The sequence below is a fragment of the Adelges cooleyi genome, unplaced genomic scaffold (genome assembly GCF_023614345.1).
Source record: "Adelges cooleyi isolate 19-005CV unplaced genomic scaffold, UGA_ACOO_1.1 ACOO_flye_CR_arks_rails_tigmint_CR_PRNA_574, whole genome shotgun sequence".
Lineage (NCBI taxonomy): Eukaryota > Metazoa > Arthropoda > Insecta > Hemiptera > Adelgidae > Adelges > Adelges cooleyi.
The window spans coordinates 7,624,493-7,642,794 of record NW_026096268.1 but is presented as its reverse complement, the minus strand read 5'-3'; the positions used below and the strand labels follow the sequence as shown (position 1 = coordinate 7,642,794).

Here is an 18,302-nt window from a genome sequence, read left to right as displayed (position 1 = left end):
TTAACGTCGTCGGTCCCAACAAAAGCTAGTAAAAAACAATTACCGTGATAAAAATTAACGCCCCCCGACTCGCATAACTTTATAATGTAGAACAATAGAGATACGGTGTATGTGTTTGTATAAAAAAAAACCTCCTCCCCCCCTCCCCCGACTCGATGGCTTATCGATTTGTGCGTCCAGACGGTATTTAATTTCGGCTAAGTACCGCATAACTGTTTATCACAACCGTGGAAATTACATTAGGACGGTTACCACGGTGTACACACCCAGTAGGTACACCAGACCTGATGTTTTATGAACGGCCGTTTGGTATCTGTTTTCTATCTTGGCCATATCGACCGAATACGATTATTCTATTGTAGTAGAGACGTACAACTTACACTAACGGCCAAGGAAGAATTGACAAGAATTTAAGAGTTAAGTGCAGGAGATAAAAGGTCCAATTGAATTTCAGGTTTATTTTTCTGCTATTAGGCTATCAAACCACAATCTTGGGTAGGTCATTGACTAGACACGTGATCAACGTGTGTATCTGTATGAATAATAAACTGTCGTCGATGAGTATTCGTCAGCCCAAGACCGTTTACGCGCGCTGTCACGTTCTGCACATTGCTGACACACCATCGGTCAACAATACACAACTGTTTATAGATGCACAGGAGCAGCAACCGTTTAGACTGAACTAAACAAGCCAATGACTTTCGACGAGGAGGTTAAGCGTTGTGTAGAATTTTGGCGAATTTAGGTAGCTGTTTCTACAAGAACATCTGCATCGTCGACACGAAATTATTTACCGACGCTTCTCCGGCAATCCGGCGAACTTATGATTTTCCCCACCCTCTCCTCACGGGCTTTGTTGCCTCCCCTCCTTCGGTAGTACATACAGAGCCGTGCCGTTCTTCCCATCGCCCCTCGGCTATTTGTGTACCGTTGTTCGTGTCATTAAAACCACGCTTCTTCTTCCCCTGCGCGCAATGGCCCTCCCTCATCGTTCCACCGCCCCAAGATCCTATTACGCACTGCACTGTCACTGGGGTAAACGTCTCTCATGGATATTTAGTTTCATTAGCGCGTTTCGCCCCCGTAGATGCCGGGTAAACACACAATGCTCGCTCTCCATAAATAAAACGTTGGAAACATCAACATGTCGTGTGCAGCTCTCCTCTTTAACATTTTTCGGGCCGCCGGACTGTTTAGTGACGGTTGAAGGAGTATAAGCCGTGGATCGTCGTTTCCTCTGTCACGCTGCGCTGGCAAAACGCCTTCCGGACATCCAGCCAAATGGAGACGCTATCATTTTTGTTTCGTGCGTCCTATGTAGGTGTATTGTTTCGCCACCGTCAAAACACAATACCCAACCACCGCGTGGCATCCGGCAGCCGGGTAGTGTGTGGTATCCATGGTTACCCGCAACAGTCGGTTAGAGGTCGTAGGTACGTAATATGGTAACCGATATACCGCAAGATAAACAACGACGGCCAACGGTCTCGTGCGAGTTGCACGTTGCACGCAACTCTCACAACCTCCCCGCAGGCATCAATAATTATGTGAACACAGTCGTATCGATTCCGACAGACCTGTCGACTCTCTAATTAATAACAAACAAGGCCCGTCCAGGGTTCCCCCTACGTGATTTTCGAGTAATCCACAACGCCAGACCGTATATAATAGGGTGACTTTTTTCACAACCACCCCCCCCCCACACCCCTCGTATGTACGCTTTGTTAGCGGAAAAGCGTTAGCCGGACTCGAACAAAACGGATGGCTATCGTTAAAAAACAGTTTTTCGATAATCCTATAAAAACCTATAAAATACCGTCGGACCGTTAATTATTATTTCCCCGACAGCTGATGTGATTCGATCCATTAAGACACTCGGCGCACTGCGTCTACCGCAGAGATATTCAGCCGGTAGGATTTGGTTTTTTAAGATCTGTTTGCAATACGGTTTTGTAATCAATAGTAACTGAACGATAAGCCTACGATTTAATAATAGCGTCAAACGATTGGAAACAGCGTGACCTTGCGGGCGAATCCGTAAGTTCTCTTATTCGAATATTTGTGATGTAATATGGGAATTTCTATTTTTAAAAACTGCTACAGCTGTTCTAATGGTTTGTCCATTTTTCGAAAGTTATCAAACATCTCGATTAGTGCAAACAATTGCACAATAATCGATTTTTAAAATTATAAACAAATACATTTTACATTTTTCAACGCTTTATTTCTTTTGGGAGCGTCTATGCGCCCTGATGAGGTTTTATTATATTGAAATCGATAAGTCATCGCAAGGGCTGGGCAAATAAAATATATCGCTTTATCGTAAAACATGCGGCGTTTGTTTTTCGAAAACATAAAACAAATACATTTACCAGCAGCTTAACCTTTAGCGTTTGAATTCGAAGATTCTGAGCTTGGCTTTCGCGCGCGCAACGATCCGATTTTATATTCAAACGATAAAAAAATATACCAATACATATACGCTGTCTTCTTCGATACTTTAATATCTTATTTTTTTTTTTTTTTTTGTAATGTAATTTCCGTTTAGCGAATATCGGGCGGGGGATATCGTTTTCATGATTTAACGATACCTAGTAAAATGATACGGCACATATTATATATTATATTATGTACTTTTTGGTAGAATAAACGCGCACCTGAACGTGTAATAAATCCCATCCCGGCCGTGCCGAGTTGATCGTTCGAGTGTTAAAAGCGCACAACACTAAAATGTAGTTTTTATAGTTTAGATTTAAGTACGCTCCTTTGTTAAGCGCTGTGACGACAAAATAGACGACGACGGCCCGGGTATGGTCGAACGAATGCAGTAGATGTACAGAGCTAGTCTAGGGTTTCAAATCTCAAAAAAATGTCTACAAAACCCGGTAGTAACGCGAGTAACACAATTGGATCCGTCGAAACCTTTAAAGTTAAACCCTTTTGACACGCTCCGTTTCGACGATTCCTTAATTGAATTTCGTCCGGAGCTTTGATACAAACCACCAACGTCGTATTGAGTTTACGTCTCACGATTCTTTTACTTTATTTTTCTACGACTTACATTCTTGTGGAGCGCTTGGTGAAATATTTCAATATAAACCAGAAACTATCGAGCGCATAGCTCAAGCACAACCGATTGTCTATGTTATTTATTGGTTCAGACAATATAGACAATGTCCAATTGCCTAGAGTTTTAGGAATATTTTTAAATGTTGAATAATTGTCAAGTGTTTGGCCGGCGTTATCTCGTTGGGTGCTCGTGTCAAACTAATGGTCACTAACAAAAGCAATTTAGATACTGTGCACGCGGGATTTATTGCAGTTGTGTTTACCCGAAGGGAGAGCCGAGACGATAGCCGTGTTGTCTATGAAAATGTATCGGTGGCACCCTAAACGGAAGTGGTCGTTTTTTCTGATCCCGCAGTCGCTAGGATAGTCGACCACTTAAGAAAAGACCATATTATCTGCTTGTAGGGTATATGGGTTCTGCGTAGTATACCGAATTTGTGTACCTGGTCGGCGGTGTACGGTTACACGGGTCGACGAGGTGACAAGGTGGACATAATCGATTTGTCCGAAACTCAACCAGACATTAGCCCTCGTGATTGTGCTGACCTTGAAGGGAGAGGTACCTCTCAGGACACAAGTATATAATTGTGGCAGCCGGTAAAACGATACCGGGGTAACCTTATGCTAGCCGTACTCAACAGTGATGCTGTGTTTGTAAATTGTATGGCCATCTGTGCGCGAGCTGCTGTGTCGGGAGGGTGGGAAACCAGCTGGGCTATTACATTACAATATGTGAACGCCGGTTTTTTAGATATATTTTCTTTTTTTGGTTTAAAGACTCTTGGCCCGTATTGGTTTTGACCTTGTATGACCGCTCGCCGAGATCACAAGTACACGTTAGTAACTAAAGTTGTTATGAGTCATACCGCCGGCAGCCTAAATGGGCGACGTTTGTCAAAAACTTGGACTTACTTTGTTCGAGCAATTTGTAATAATAACAGTTTCGAGTTTAAGTGTGTTCGCCTTCGGAGATGGTGAGCTCACGCGTTAAATGGCTCGTGCGGTTAGAAAGAAAAACTGGCAATTTCTGAAAGCCCTACTCGCATAATTAGGTATATTATTTTTATTTTTCTCAGTACCGCTTTTGTTTTGCAAGTCCAAACGATCCGAAACTTTTTATGACGGCCGATCGTCACATAAGCGATTTACCCCCCCAAAAAAAAGGAATTAAATTGTTTAATTTAAAGTTTACGACGGCAATAATTGGCATAAGTAATTTGCCACTTGCAGACCAACCGTTAACGACGGTCGTCTTGCGGTTACGTTAGGTTAACCTGATGGATTTGGCGACTAGTTTGTCAATGAATTTGTGCGAGTCCTTTGTAAGGAGGAGAATTTCGAAATTTGGAACTCGATTTGTATACCATGCCTTTGTATGGAAACCTATCGTTTGGACCAAACGGATGGCCGTGGTTTTTGATTAATCCCGGACAGAGTAATCAAGTAGCTAATGCATGTTGACTGGTCCGTTTGAGGTCTGTCAGTACGAGGGTATAAACTCGCGGGAGGGCGCCATTGTAAGGCCACACATACACATACATCAACAATATATTATGGAAAACATCCTAAAGGAAATTTCATTATTCTAAACCGTCTAAAACGTAACGCAAACTGACACGAGCGTTTGCCAGTTTTTTAGCTCTTTTTTCCAAAATTGAACTTTGGCAAAACGGGGTCAGACACCAGAATAATATGGTAAACGAAAGCGACTAAAGAAAAAAAATATACCTTTGTGGACAGTATGCGGTTGACACATAAGTACACTTGCTTAGATATATATATATTTAATACTTGTGAAATAATAATATTATAACAAAACACATTCTTGCAATTGCCTCAAAAGCGCAGTGTATAATTTTTTAAGTATTTTTATACATATTTTACAGGACATATTATTAATGATGAAACATTTTTATAATACATTTGTTTGTTTTGGATTTTTCTTAAATCGTTTGGCATTTAAGTAGCACTTCGTATTTTAATTTATTACATCCGCTGTTACTTTTGTTTTTCATTCGCTCGATTTCAACGACTTAAGGAGCTAGTCTTTATTTTGGTCAGGTAAAAGTGTACTGTTTTTGTCTTGTTTTAACAGTTGACAAGTGGACAACAGCTGAACAAGTACACAATCGTCAGCAACGTTGTAATGGTTTATGAAATAACCACGGCAACAGCGTTTTGGACTTTTATTCGTTTCGGGTGGAAAAAAAGTAATTGTCTACAGCGCCGTACTCGACATGAGTTTAACGACGACAAATTAGTCTTAGTTTATGGGGCTATCCGTCCTCTGTGCCGTCTCGAGACGACCGTACAATTTCGGGTCGTATAACAACGTGTTTTATTTCACAAATTGTCCGTGAACGGGGGGGGGGGGGGTAAAGAGTAAACGGCGGTTCGGAAGATTAAAACAATTATTGTGTGATGAAATGTAGTATAATGCCGCAGTTGTTTTCAAAGGGGACCACCCGCAGACCACGGTAACCACCATATCCACTACCACTACCACACACCTCCCCACCCCTCAACACTCGGGGCTTAGCAATAGAGGAGTATAATTTTTAAAAAAACACACACACACACACACACGAGTAGTAACGCTCCGATAAAGCTCAATTAAAACAAACAACAACACCGACAATACTGTCGAGCCTATTTGGGTATTTAAAAAAAATATGTATAAAATCGATATTGCGTGTACATAAATACATAAACGGTATTGATAAATTAATATTGAGCTCACGTGCAGGCTTGTTCAGCTGTTGGTCCCGGCCGAATGCCACCCAAGTACAAATTCACCCGCACAATACTATATATGTAAATAATTACAAGCAACGCGTTGTCGCCCCAGCAAAGGGTAAACACATCAAGTTGTCGTCGACCGCGACGGCGTGCACGACATTAAGTAGTTACAGTACACAACAAACACAAGTATTCCACGGCCAACAATAAGTGTATTGGCCGGCCGGTTAGGATCTTGCAGCAGACCATGACCACGTGTTGGTTTGCAAAACCTAACTTAAAATAGTATTGTATGTAAGGGTGCCAAAAGCTTATTTCCACCACCAATCGGTTCGCGTTTGCTAACAAGGTTGAAGGTAACAAGTATCTAGACGGACCACTCTGTATAGCCAAGTTAAATATTGTCAATCGATATAAAGTACAACGTTAACTGTGTACGATGCGGACTGGTACAAAAAGTTTAATCGCCTTTCGCCTTGGACTTGCAGTTTGATAATATACTCGGATAGCGCGCGCCGGTCTTTATTGGAAAAGTATAAAAAAACCTAATGTGCTTTAACGCTTTTAACGTCGCTGCCGAGACGTTATTGGTTGCCTCCCCGAAGTTGGTTTAACTGTTTTTTATCGACACCCGTCCCGGAGATAAGTGAAAGTATCGCAACTAAAATCCGTTTTATTCGAGAAAACCGATAGAGTAAAAAACACAAAAATAATAACAGTAACAATAAAAATAAAACGTTTTCCTCGAGTCGCTCGCTCGCTGGGTATAGATATTAAAAACAAAATATTAAGAGTAAAAGTTTAGTCTGTAAATCTAATCCTAAACGGCACATAGTGTGTGTAATAAAAAAGAACTCTGCCTCCGGGCCTTATTGGATTTTAGTATATTATTTAATAATAATAATAATTTCACCGTTCCACACAAAGTTCGACCACCTATGCCGCAACCGTCTAATGTAAATAGTACTTAAGCGAAAAACCAAACTTTTTGTTCGACGGGAATTTAATCATTTCTTAATTCTTTTACCCCTGAACGTGTGCGGTTTACAGAGGCAATAAATTATACACAGGGGGACATGCTGTGACGTTGTACAAAAACAATACACGTAGATTAAGAATAATATTAAAAAAAAAATTAAAATAAAAACTACATCCAGCCATGATGGTCAGTAAGACGGCGAATTAAGATATCTCTTCAAACAGGAATAAAAATGTAAGTCTTAACAACCGAGTTGTTTCAATCAATTATATTTTACATTGTTCTAAAAAAAATAATATTTGCTTAAATTTATTATTGGTAATAGGCACTTTTTTGTTACTTTCACATCCAAATATATATTTTTAGATACATCCCAATATTCTTTGTAGTACAACACAATGTCATGGACGATCATAGTTAAAATTATATAGTTGAAACAGCTAAAAATCATAAAATATTGCTGTACAAAATTTATCAAAAAAAACATAACTCGATGCATAAAATACAAATCTATTTTAGATAGGTATTCCTATTTGTATTATTACTTATTAAGTATTTATAAAAAAACAATTGACCACGTCTAAAACGTGTGAACATAAAAACAATGTTGTTCAGTTATACCAACAAATAAAATAAAATATAGTTAGATATTCGTGCAGTTTATTTGAATTAAATAGAAGTAAAAATAAAGTTTGACTATGAAATAATTGGTATATATAATGTTTTATAGATACAAACTAACCCTCCCCCCCTAGTAAAAATGTTGAAAAGTTTTGACCCTAATGTTGAAAATTGTTGTCGCGAAAAGTGTGTAAAAGTCAATAGGGCCACATATTTTTACGTTTAAATATGCTATTTGTTTTCTAGTGAGTTTTTTAGCCGATTTTGAAGGTAGAATTATTATTTTTGCCCCTTTCGGTAACGTGTGTTGTGAAGATGTCGGTTTAGTTGTGAAAAACAACAACTCGGAAAATTGTACACCATAAAACCAATACTAAATTGTATCGCGTATCGAAACCGAAAACAAAAACACTTTTGATTGACGTCATAGGAAAGACAAACGACTGTACAAAACTCAATAATATTTGGTTTGGCTTATCAACAAAATTTAAAAATATAACTGTTTCTTTCATATAATTACTCATATATAATGCATAAGATTGTTATTTAATTATGTAAAATAATGACAGTCCAATGACCACAGCTGTCGCGGACTTTATTTAATAAAAAAAAAAAATATTTGGTTTAGAAAATGTTAAGACGTGGTGTATAATATTTTCAATTCTATCCAACACAGAAAAACATTCACTACATAGTTCTCGTATATTACGTTGCTCGTTCTACATATTTTTGCATCTGAAAGGCCACTAGGTTTTAAAAAAAACTTAAGTTTATTGTATACAAGATTAATTGTCTTGTATGATATTGGAAAATGACCAGCATTACTAAAATGATTTTCACGAAATGTTGTGTCGTATTTATAATTTTCATAATCCAACATCAACCGCTGTTGTGCGAAGAAAATGAACTGGTCGAGCATGAAAAACTAGTAAGACAGTGGAAGCAAGTAAGTTCGTTTAAAAATGGCTATGACAACGATGTGTTGAGACCCAATTTATCTAGTTTATCCAATAAAGAATTAAGGGAAAACATATCTACCAGATTCGACCTACTTAAATGCGGTTATCTTTCAAGCGCCCATTTTCATTTTTCAGTAGTCGACAAAATGTTTCAAACAGACGATTCACTAAAAAACAGTTGGACTTTTTACTTAGAAGAATCCGTGACAATGGTTAGCTCTTTTTTCGATGTAAAAAGACTACAGATGTCTGAAGTATGGTTAGTTTACATTCACTCATTCGCCATGTATAACCACTTCAGTTTAAATTTGATAAGACGAATGGGCCAAAAAGGTGTTCCGAAACATTTGATGAAGCAGAATCATTTTGTTATTACTGAACTCGACAGATATCTCAAGGCAAAATGTTACGATGACAATATTTTCATGTTAGAACGCATTGAAGGGGATCCTACTTTAATGAACAGTAAATATTCTCGTTCTTATGCACATAAGGTAATTGTTGATAACAAAAAATTGCTAAACGATTTACATGACCATAATCTGAGAAAAGGATTTAACGGATTTATCAACACAAATATCAGTGAAACTTTTTAAAAAAACGCAATTGACGAAAAATATAATCAGTTCTTAGAAATATTTCCAAATTATCCAGGTTTAATTATGGATAGAGACATTTGGGATGCATTGAATCAATCGATGAGTCATTATTTAAAGTTTCCTAAAAATAACGGGTTGGAAGCGTTACTCATGTTTGGAAAACTTAATATTATGATTGTTGATATTTTTAGATTCATGTTGTTACGACTCACTTTTGAATTCATAATTCAAATAAATCACATGATAAACTCACAGCTAAACCCAGATGATAAATTTAACACCGACAATAACACAGAAAAAGACATTAATTTATTAATTAAAGATTTTCAGTCGGTATTACCAGACGTTATTAAGAGTTTACATTTAAACCAAGACGATATCTTCTATGAACTTAATAGCATCTTAAAAGAAGGTGCAGATCATTATAAACAAAACACAAGCTATATGTTTAGAAAATTCAAATGTGAGCATGATACGGTATGCCGTGTTTTAAATATCCCACTGTTAGTTGATATGTCATCAGTTAATCGCCTTTCGGTTAAAGCAAGCACAGTTATTAAGGACATTGCCATGTACTATAATAGAGGTTCTCTTGAATTCGATTTATATCAATCTTACATAAAGTTTATCAATGACTATAGCGATCGTATTTCGATGTTTTTGAATTCTTAAACTGCAGTACAACATGTTTAAATGTTGTTTTTTTACTGCAGAATTGAGTAAATTTGCATTAGCAATAATTTTTAAAGGTTTTTTATTAATTAACTATTTTGAATTAACTACAGGTTTTTTAAGTTCATTAATTATTATTATATTCTAAAACATAGAGAATACCGTATTTTCGGTAGTTTATTTCGTCGTTAAAGTTACATTTTTAAAACAATCGCTATAGTAAAAAATATAAGTCATGTAATAAAAATTAAAATATGTTTAATTTACCGAGAAAACTCGATTTAGAATAAAAAATCTAATAACCTTCTTCAATGTAATTGACACTTTTGTTAAAACACATCTTGTTTTTCTCTAATAAATATTAATTTAAAGGTTTTTTAATTAATTATATCCTATTTATAATATATGTTAATAATTATGAATTAGGAACTACTGTTTTTTTGGACTTTCTATTATCTTCGATATCAGAAAGTATAATGTTATTTTGTCGTTAACATTTTAAACATATATCCATATTTTATTGTTTTTATAGAGTTTAATGTATTCGTAAAAAATACTGTAATAATAATAGTTTTTAAAGGCTTATATTAAGTTTGTGTTTTATGATAATTTTAAAATTTAAATAAAAGATTTTCTTTAAAATACTATTGTTGTTATACTGGCAATAATTTAAAATAATGTTCATCATTTTGAATCATTTACAATTATTATGGCGGACTTACAATAGTAGATAACAATCTTCGATATCAGAATACATGTTATTATTATTACGGTTATTTAGTCATTAATGTACAATTTTTAAAACATATATATTTATTTTGATTTTACAATAAATCGATTGTACTTGTAAAAAAACGAAATTGTACTATTAAAATATGTTTGATTTGGTGAATCGTGTGAATGTTATTTCTTACATAAAATATTATTATTATCATTACAATAATTGTATCCTTAGTAGTAGACGATGTAGTGTACATTTGTAAGGTGTGCATGCTGTATCATAATTGTGTTTAAATATTATTTCTGCTAAATAAAAATATAATTGCTTTTTAGTTATTTACATTTATTCAACAATTGGCTTACACTAAAATAGTGCATTTTTTTTTTTATGTTCTTAAAACATAGTGAAATTCAAGTAAAATATTTCCAACAACTGTGGTATTGTTCAGAGCAAACTGACGGACAACTCTTCCAGTGCTACCATCAAGGCATCGTACACTCTGTACATAATATTATGTTTGTATTGAACCGTCAACTATGGCGTTTGTCGTTTTAAAAATAGGTGAAGAGGTTTGTTATTCATTTTTAACTTAAAAAAAAAAAATAGAGCTGGAGCATTGTGCGTCTTAGGACGCTTTATTTATATAACTAAAGAGCCTCGATTAAACGTTATAGAGCACCTTAATTGCAGTTCACCCGACAAAAGCGTCGGGTAATTATATTTACTTGATTACACCCGTACATTAATAACAGGTCTTTATAAAAAAAATGCAGAAATGATTAATGAAGGCGCATATAAAGAATTAGGAAAGAATCCCTTAAGTAAAATGATTAGAGGAGTTACCAACGTAATTCATAATTCAAAACTTATAATTGAGGAAATAAGTAGGTTTCTTATTAGGGTTTCAAAATATCCTTAATTGCCGAAATTATATACTTTACCAAAAATTTACAAACCAGGAAACACTATGAGACTTATTGTACCAAATATGAATGCTCCAATTTATAATTTATCTAAGTATTTAGTTAAAGTTTTTTCATCTTTTAAGAAATTTGATTGTTAGAGGAACAACATTGAACTAGTTAACAAGCCAGCTAATTACAAAATCCAACCAAACGACAGGCTGATATCTTTCGACGTGGTATCTCTATTTCCAAGTATTCCCATTAATATAACAATAGGTTTGTTAATAGATTGGTTAAATAATTTAAATATAGAAAAAGATAAAATCAATGAATTAATAAAATTAACAAAATTATCGTTTTGAGTAGAAATGTATTTCAGTTTCAGAATAGGATTTCTTTGCACAAACTGAAGGCACAGCGATGGGTAATCCATTATCATCTTTCTTAGCGGAAGTTTTCATGAGTAGGTTTGAAACAAATATTAAAAATAGTAGTAATAATTTTCTGAAGGTATTATGGTATACATTTGAATTAGCATGAGTGGTTTTCGACCAAAAATATGCAGTTGTAGAGGCCCTTTAAAGCTCTGAAACTCTTCACTGCACCTCTATATACCAAAGTGATTCCATAAAGACCCTAAATAACCAAATCCTTTCATGGGTTAAAGATATTTGCGTGGCTAAAGGAAAATTTAGCTAAAATTGTATTTAGTTCATATTTGTTATCTTTCTGTTAAGCTCATCTCTTTTGTATCTCCTGTGGTCCTATAGTAGAGAATATCGAAAATTAAGATGGTAATGGTGTTTATTAAAGCTAAGAAGAATATCTATTATTTCTTTTACTATCGAGTAGCACTTAGTTTTTTTTTCCATATTATTCGCAACATGCTCTCATCATTTTCAATGTCGATTTTTATTTTTTATTTCAATTACCATCGTAGCCGGTTCGAAGCTTTGAAGTTTTTTATTTTTTTATTAATATATTAATTTGTCACATCGACAATATTCACGGCACAACAAGACGGTCTCCGGACGACGACCGTGCACACGTGAGCTTAGCGGCTACACCTTTAATGTATGTTTTAATAGATACTGACGTCCCGTCAGTATCTATGGGCGAAAATGGGTGGGGGGGATAAATGGGGGGGGGGTAAACGTGGTCCGGACGGGCTTTTATTTTTACTCGACTAATAAGGGAAAAATTGCCACCGCGTGCGCCAGCAGCGTGTGCCAACGCCACCGCCGCCGGTCGCCGTCGGACCGTTCAGTAGGAAACCGAACGTGTGCCGGGCAGACCGCGGACTGTGTTCATTGTAGATAAGAAAATTAACAAGTCGTAAACGTGAAATTTTTCTTGTACAATACTAATTATTATTATTATATCGACGACGAATCTGCGGTGTTTCGCGTTCGTTCCGGCCGGCACGATTTCTTCGCTAACGGATACGCGATGTGAGCACCACCGGGATAGCAACGTGGCCTGCCGCGGTGGTCACACTCATGGCATGGGAACTAACTTGTCCAAAGGGAGAAACGTGAGTCCGAGCTAATATTTTCTTGTTACGCTTAAGACACCCGCCGAGCCCGACCTGCGAAGCCGGCGAGACGGGGCACGCGCTTGGGTTGCTCAAGTTTAAAAATGTCTAGACGCTGTTCACTTTAAACGCGCTTGCAGAGGCGTGGAAAAATCATTGACCTAACGATATTGATCTACATCTGGAAAAATCCATAAAAATCATCCAACGACAATTATTTAGAACATTACACTAAGTTGTGGCGACGTTAGACACAAAAAAGAACACATCTTGACAAAACCGAAACCTTCTCAGTTTTCGTTGCAATTTTATTGGTCTGTTTGTAGAACAATTTTTTTTATATAAATAACTGACCAATCAAATATGTTTCTATTAGTAAAACTTTGATAAATATTATATTTAATCCATTTAGACGTGGCCTCGACCATCCAATTTGTTTAATGTTGTTATACATAAAAATTGTCCACAGCGTTTCTATTTGTCTTGATCGTACAACGCATCGCACGGTAGACGTTTCTTAGACAATATCTTTTTGATGTCAAGTTTCCATTCTTTTAAGGCGCTATAAATTTGGTTACCTGCATAAAAAGCACGGGAAAAAGTGGCAAAAGTTTTCAGTATAGCGAGTTGAACTTGCTAGGGATGAAAAAAAAAGAACTGTAAGTACATTTTTTTTATTGCCAAGCTTGCACAGACAGTGGCCAGTAGTCTGCTGGTAGAGTACATAATATGATTATGATAATATCGTTGTTAGTGAACCGAGAGCCGGGTGCAACAGCTGCTGTAGCCGGGACAAACCGTTAGGAACACTTTTTGTGCCGGTCGATCAGTAAAACTCCAATCGTAAAACGTGTGTCTCCCCCGATACAAAGGTCGGTGTTTTTTAAATCATTTTATTTTTTTTTTATTTTTTACTCGCTTGTCAGACGATACCAACCCGGAAAAAAAATCATAGGCTTAGGCTATTTTACATTTGTCGGCCACATGTGCCCCGGTGAACACTGAATAGCTTAGTTGCCGGTGTTTACATCGTGTGTGTGCATATTATTATAATATATTATTTTAATGATAATAATAATAATAATACACATTCTTCGTTGTGCACAAAGCACACGCGGTGGATTTGGTCGCGTGCTCAGAATACCACCGTTAATATTAATTAGGCTAATATTAGTTTTTACGACATTCGTCGTCGGTCACAAGCCGCAATAAAACATTTCTGTTTGTTTTTAATTATAAATATTATTATCTAACCGGTCTCTAAAATATATCCGGCGATGACCCATCCACTCGGCTAATCAGCGGAAATCCATAACATCTCTTATTTTAGACTGTTAAATGTTATAAAAAAAATAATGTTTTAGCATCGTTGACGCGCCAGAAAATCAGCCAAGGACGGTCTTGGTCATTCTGTTAAAATAATATAATAGTCATAATTATTGTTAAAGATAAGATAATAATGATTTTTGAAAAGCCATAAAATTGTAGAAAAATTCACATTCGCTCAATTTACAACTACCGTTTTGTAATTTCTAAGAAATTTATCGATAAAAAATCACAATGCTAAACATCAACGCGTTACTAAATAATAATAGTTTAACTTGAATTTGTTTACCCACTTTATCTCACAAGCCCTAGTTTTGTGGAGTAATTTTGTAAATTGTCAACTGAATTTTAAATTTTAAAAAACAAAAACGTTGCATACGAGTTGACTTTAAATGGTAAGTTTTCATTAATTTAAAACTTATATACTGTGCAATCAGAATTCGTAGGACGCCAATGATAATTTGGAATACAATCAGTACTTTATGAGATAAAAAATATATTATGAAAATCATAAACCATATTTGCGCTTGCATTTATTAATATAATATTCATTATAATAATTCACAACCCGGAAGATTCTGCGTTGCAGAATCGTACAGTCCATCGTGGTGGGCTGAGAAGTTTTGAGATTTATTTTTGTAGTTTTCTTTGTCCGTGTCAAGTGAAACGAGACTTGCATACAACTGATATTGTACACTCTTCTGGCTGTGCATTACTCGACCGGACGACACGAGGCTAAAGTTTGGCTAAGCGTTAGTGAAAAGAAACCGCATAAGTAGGGTTTGAATGTCAAAGAACCGTGTTGGAGAATGTGCCAGAAACGCCATCGTCAACAATAACGGCGATATTCTTTGAGAACTTTTGGTGAAAACTTTTGGGTTTTAACGTTTTCAACACAATACACTGATGTAGGTCAACAATCGTGGTCTTTAATGTGATTGTGGACATTGAATACCGTCGGGTTATCATAATACAGATAATCCTTTGGCGCGCCTTAAGGGGTCGTGTAAAAGTTTGTTCTCGAATCCAAAGGCGTCTGCCTGGCGCCTTTAGAGGGATCGGTGACACGTATCACGTCTCTCCTAATGTGCATTATGTGTACCGGCTATGATAAACAAAGAGCGCCCATTATCTCTGCGTTATACAATGATCTCAGATCATCCGAAACGTGTGGAAATCAATTAACCGCCATCATTTTTGTTGGTTTTTTGTTTGGTTTATGATTGAATACAAAGTAATTATTCGATACGTTATCTAACAAACACTCACAGTAAATGTCTAACAATTTCATCAACGCAGCGTTCAAGACTTTCCCCCACCTTTCTCCCTTCTGCCACAATTTCAAATTGCTTATCTGTCCCGAAGACATCATCAGCGAGCAAACGAGATGTACGTTATATTTGATGTGACGTCACACTACAGGTGAATCACGGATGATCGCTTGCCTGATCACTTTCTTTTGGGATTTTCCGGATAGGCAAAGAGGATGAGTATAACTAAAAGAAAAAGAAATCTAATCTCGCCAACTTAACGGAACGTCGCGTTTTTGCATAATATTTTTTCGGTAATTCCGTGCGCTGATTAATGACATCATATTATATCCGTCGACGACGACGGCTTGTGTTGACATAATCCGAAAATCAAGTTCAGCCTTCCGAAACGAACAGTGTTGTCTTATTATTCTTATTAAGTTGTTGCGCTTCCTCGTCTATCATGGAACTTCTTAGCCCTAAAGTATCAAGAAAAATGATCTGCTTAGTATTGAATTTCGACCATTTTGTATTGTTTGTGCTATGTGGAATGTGTTTTAGCGTCTATTTTCGTTTCCGTGGCACGACAAATAAGTTTTCAACCATATCTAAAACAAAAAAATGTTTTGATCTTTTTTTGAACATTTTCCAAACAATAACCTGAAATCGGAAGCGCGTCAAAGATAGGATCCTCTCGAATACTCCTGAAGTGTGTTCAATAATAATATATCGTTTGACGTTGGTGATCAAAGGATATTACAATACTGAAGAATTGTCTTTTTTTATTTATTCTATTTTTTTTTTGCTGGAATTCATTTTTTTTAACTGCATCGATGTGCTGCGGTCGCTTCCATTAAAAACGCGCCTGGAAGTGTCGTCCGTGAGCTTCTGAGAAGATTCTTTTTTTTTTTGTTCCTATGCTACTCGAGTCGCTCGAGGGTACTATAATAATGTATATTAAAACTTCCAACGGAGAGCTGATGATCAGCGATAAATTATGGGCGTGTTGCGACGGGTGTCTGCTATTGTCAAGCGACTTTTACAGCACACTTTCGACGAGTATCCTTTTACAGCGAGTCTTAAGTGCGCGTATCTGGAATATATTATTATGTACATATTTAATACCGGTAGTTTCGAATTTTTCGCATTTAATTTCTCACACTCATCGCTGGATTTCATTGTCATCATGCATCATTACAAAATATAATTCTGGGGACCGCTCAAGTATTCGTTATTTTACATTTTATTTTCCAGTTAGTCACATAATATCAATTTTTTCCTCTTTTCCGTTGTTTGACGTTAAAATATTATGCGACTTGGATGGATTCCCTCGCGGTTCAATTATAGTCGTACAAAACAAGCAGCCTCGTTTGTCGGATGGATAGTTTTGCAAAAAGCACCCTCTGCCAACGTACAAGGCTCGTCAAACCGGGTGCGATTTGTATTACTTTTTTTTTTTAAGAAAATAACAACTTTGCCGAGACGCTAGAAGGGCGTGGAACGCGTGCTGCAATGTCACATTTAAGAAAACCTGTCAAATCCAGGTGCTGAAAATTGATCACAAAACCGACGGTCTGCCAACTGATTTGTACGTTAATTCAAGACCTCGTGGGCAATGTAAGCCTTACAAATTCGGCGTGCCAGCAATTAGTGACGAATAATTTATTGTCTCGTTTTCTCCGGTACTTGTTTGTACGACACAGTGTAAACGAGGCCGTGTATATTTTGTATATTGTCCGAGACGTATGGGCATAGCCGACATTCCGTTTTCTTAAAATAGAAACGAATAAAAATGACGTTACTCACCCTGGACACGACCACGTGCAGTCCTCCCTTTCCGCGCCACGTGTACCGTCAAGGCCGTGATGTGTTTAAGTACTAAAAAAAACATCAAAGCGTGAATAAGACTACTACTAAAAAAAAAAATCCGTTTTTAGATCCTGATATTTAGACCACTTAAAAAAAAAATGTAAAAGACCAATATGCGTTTTTGTTGTTATGTGACATTGTCAACCGGTCTCCGTGGCATCCCCCAAAATGACTATGCTAATAGTGTGTGTGTGTGTGCACGAGACACGTTAAAAGACCCTCGGTATAAAAATTAGAAGTAGTGGTGGATGCGTTCGATTTTTGAAAGTGTCATTTATTATAGTAATTGATATCGAATTTTCGGCGGTGGGCATTTTTGTGAGTTCGTAGCCCGGTTAGATCGCGAGGGCACTTCACTCGGTAGTGTAGTTACGATGACGCACTATGACAGGTCTCGCAAAAAGTTTCTACTATTTAATACACGAGACGAAACGGTGGTGACTTTATTAGCTTAAGCCTCGCCGAATCCGTACTAAAGACGTGAAACGATGGGAAGAGAATACACACACAAAAAAAAAAGGCAGCAAAATGCGGCGGTGGATGGTTAATCAACCAGAACACGTCGAACAAGTCGGGCGGAAGGGCCCGATAAAAATTATGATATGTACGAAAAATGCTCTTCTTCTCTCTCCTTCACCTCTCCTAAAAAATACAAAAAGGGACATACATCCAGCTCTGTGGGCGGGTATATTGTATAGTGCTATGTTATCCTCTGTCTTGTTGTCCTGCCGATGACGTCTGTCGCCCGCTCGTAATGCGATACTACGGCTGGTCGAACCCGGTAGGAATCAAGTTTCGAAAACATTTTTTTCCCTTTAGTACAACAGCATCGTGCAGGCATTACGAGTCATACAGCAAGCGCACCCACCCAAAAAAAAAATGGTAAGACTGAAAAACTTTTACACCTCCGCGCACACAGGTTTGTGGCGTTTTCCAAAAATTATTACTTCATTTCACCAAGTTAGTATTTTATTTCTTTGGTTTTACAAAATGCGCGACCTTTTCGAGTAAAAGTTTAGCCGCAGGAAAAATGATTACACGGACAAAACGGTTTAATTT

At 36.7% G+C, this 18,302-nt stretch overlaps 1 protein-coding gene across 3 annotated transcripts in view; it reads left to right on the top strand.

Moving 5' to 3' along the window:
• LOC126843596 (uncharacterized) overlaps nt 1-18,302 on the top strand; it is a 227,546-nt gene that overhangs the window by 172,096 nt on the left and 37,148 nt on the right. Inside the window, exon 1 of one of the 3 annotated variants that reach the window (XM_050581210.1) lies at nt 12,544-12,798. The exons of the other annotated variants lie outside the window; for them this stretch is intronic. Coding sequence (XP_050437167.1) covers nt 12,769-12,798 — 30 coding nt within the window. The 5' untranslated portion in view covers nt 12,544-12,768. Of the gene's footprint in view, nt 1-12,543; nt 12,799-18,302 lie in introns of those variants that run through there. 3 annotated transcript variants of the gene reach the window in all.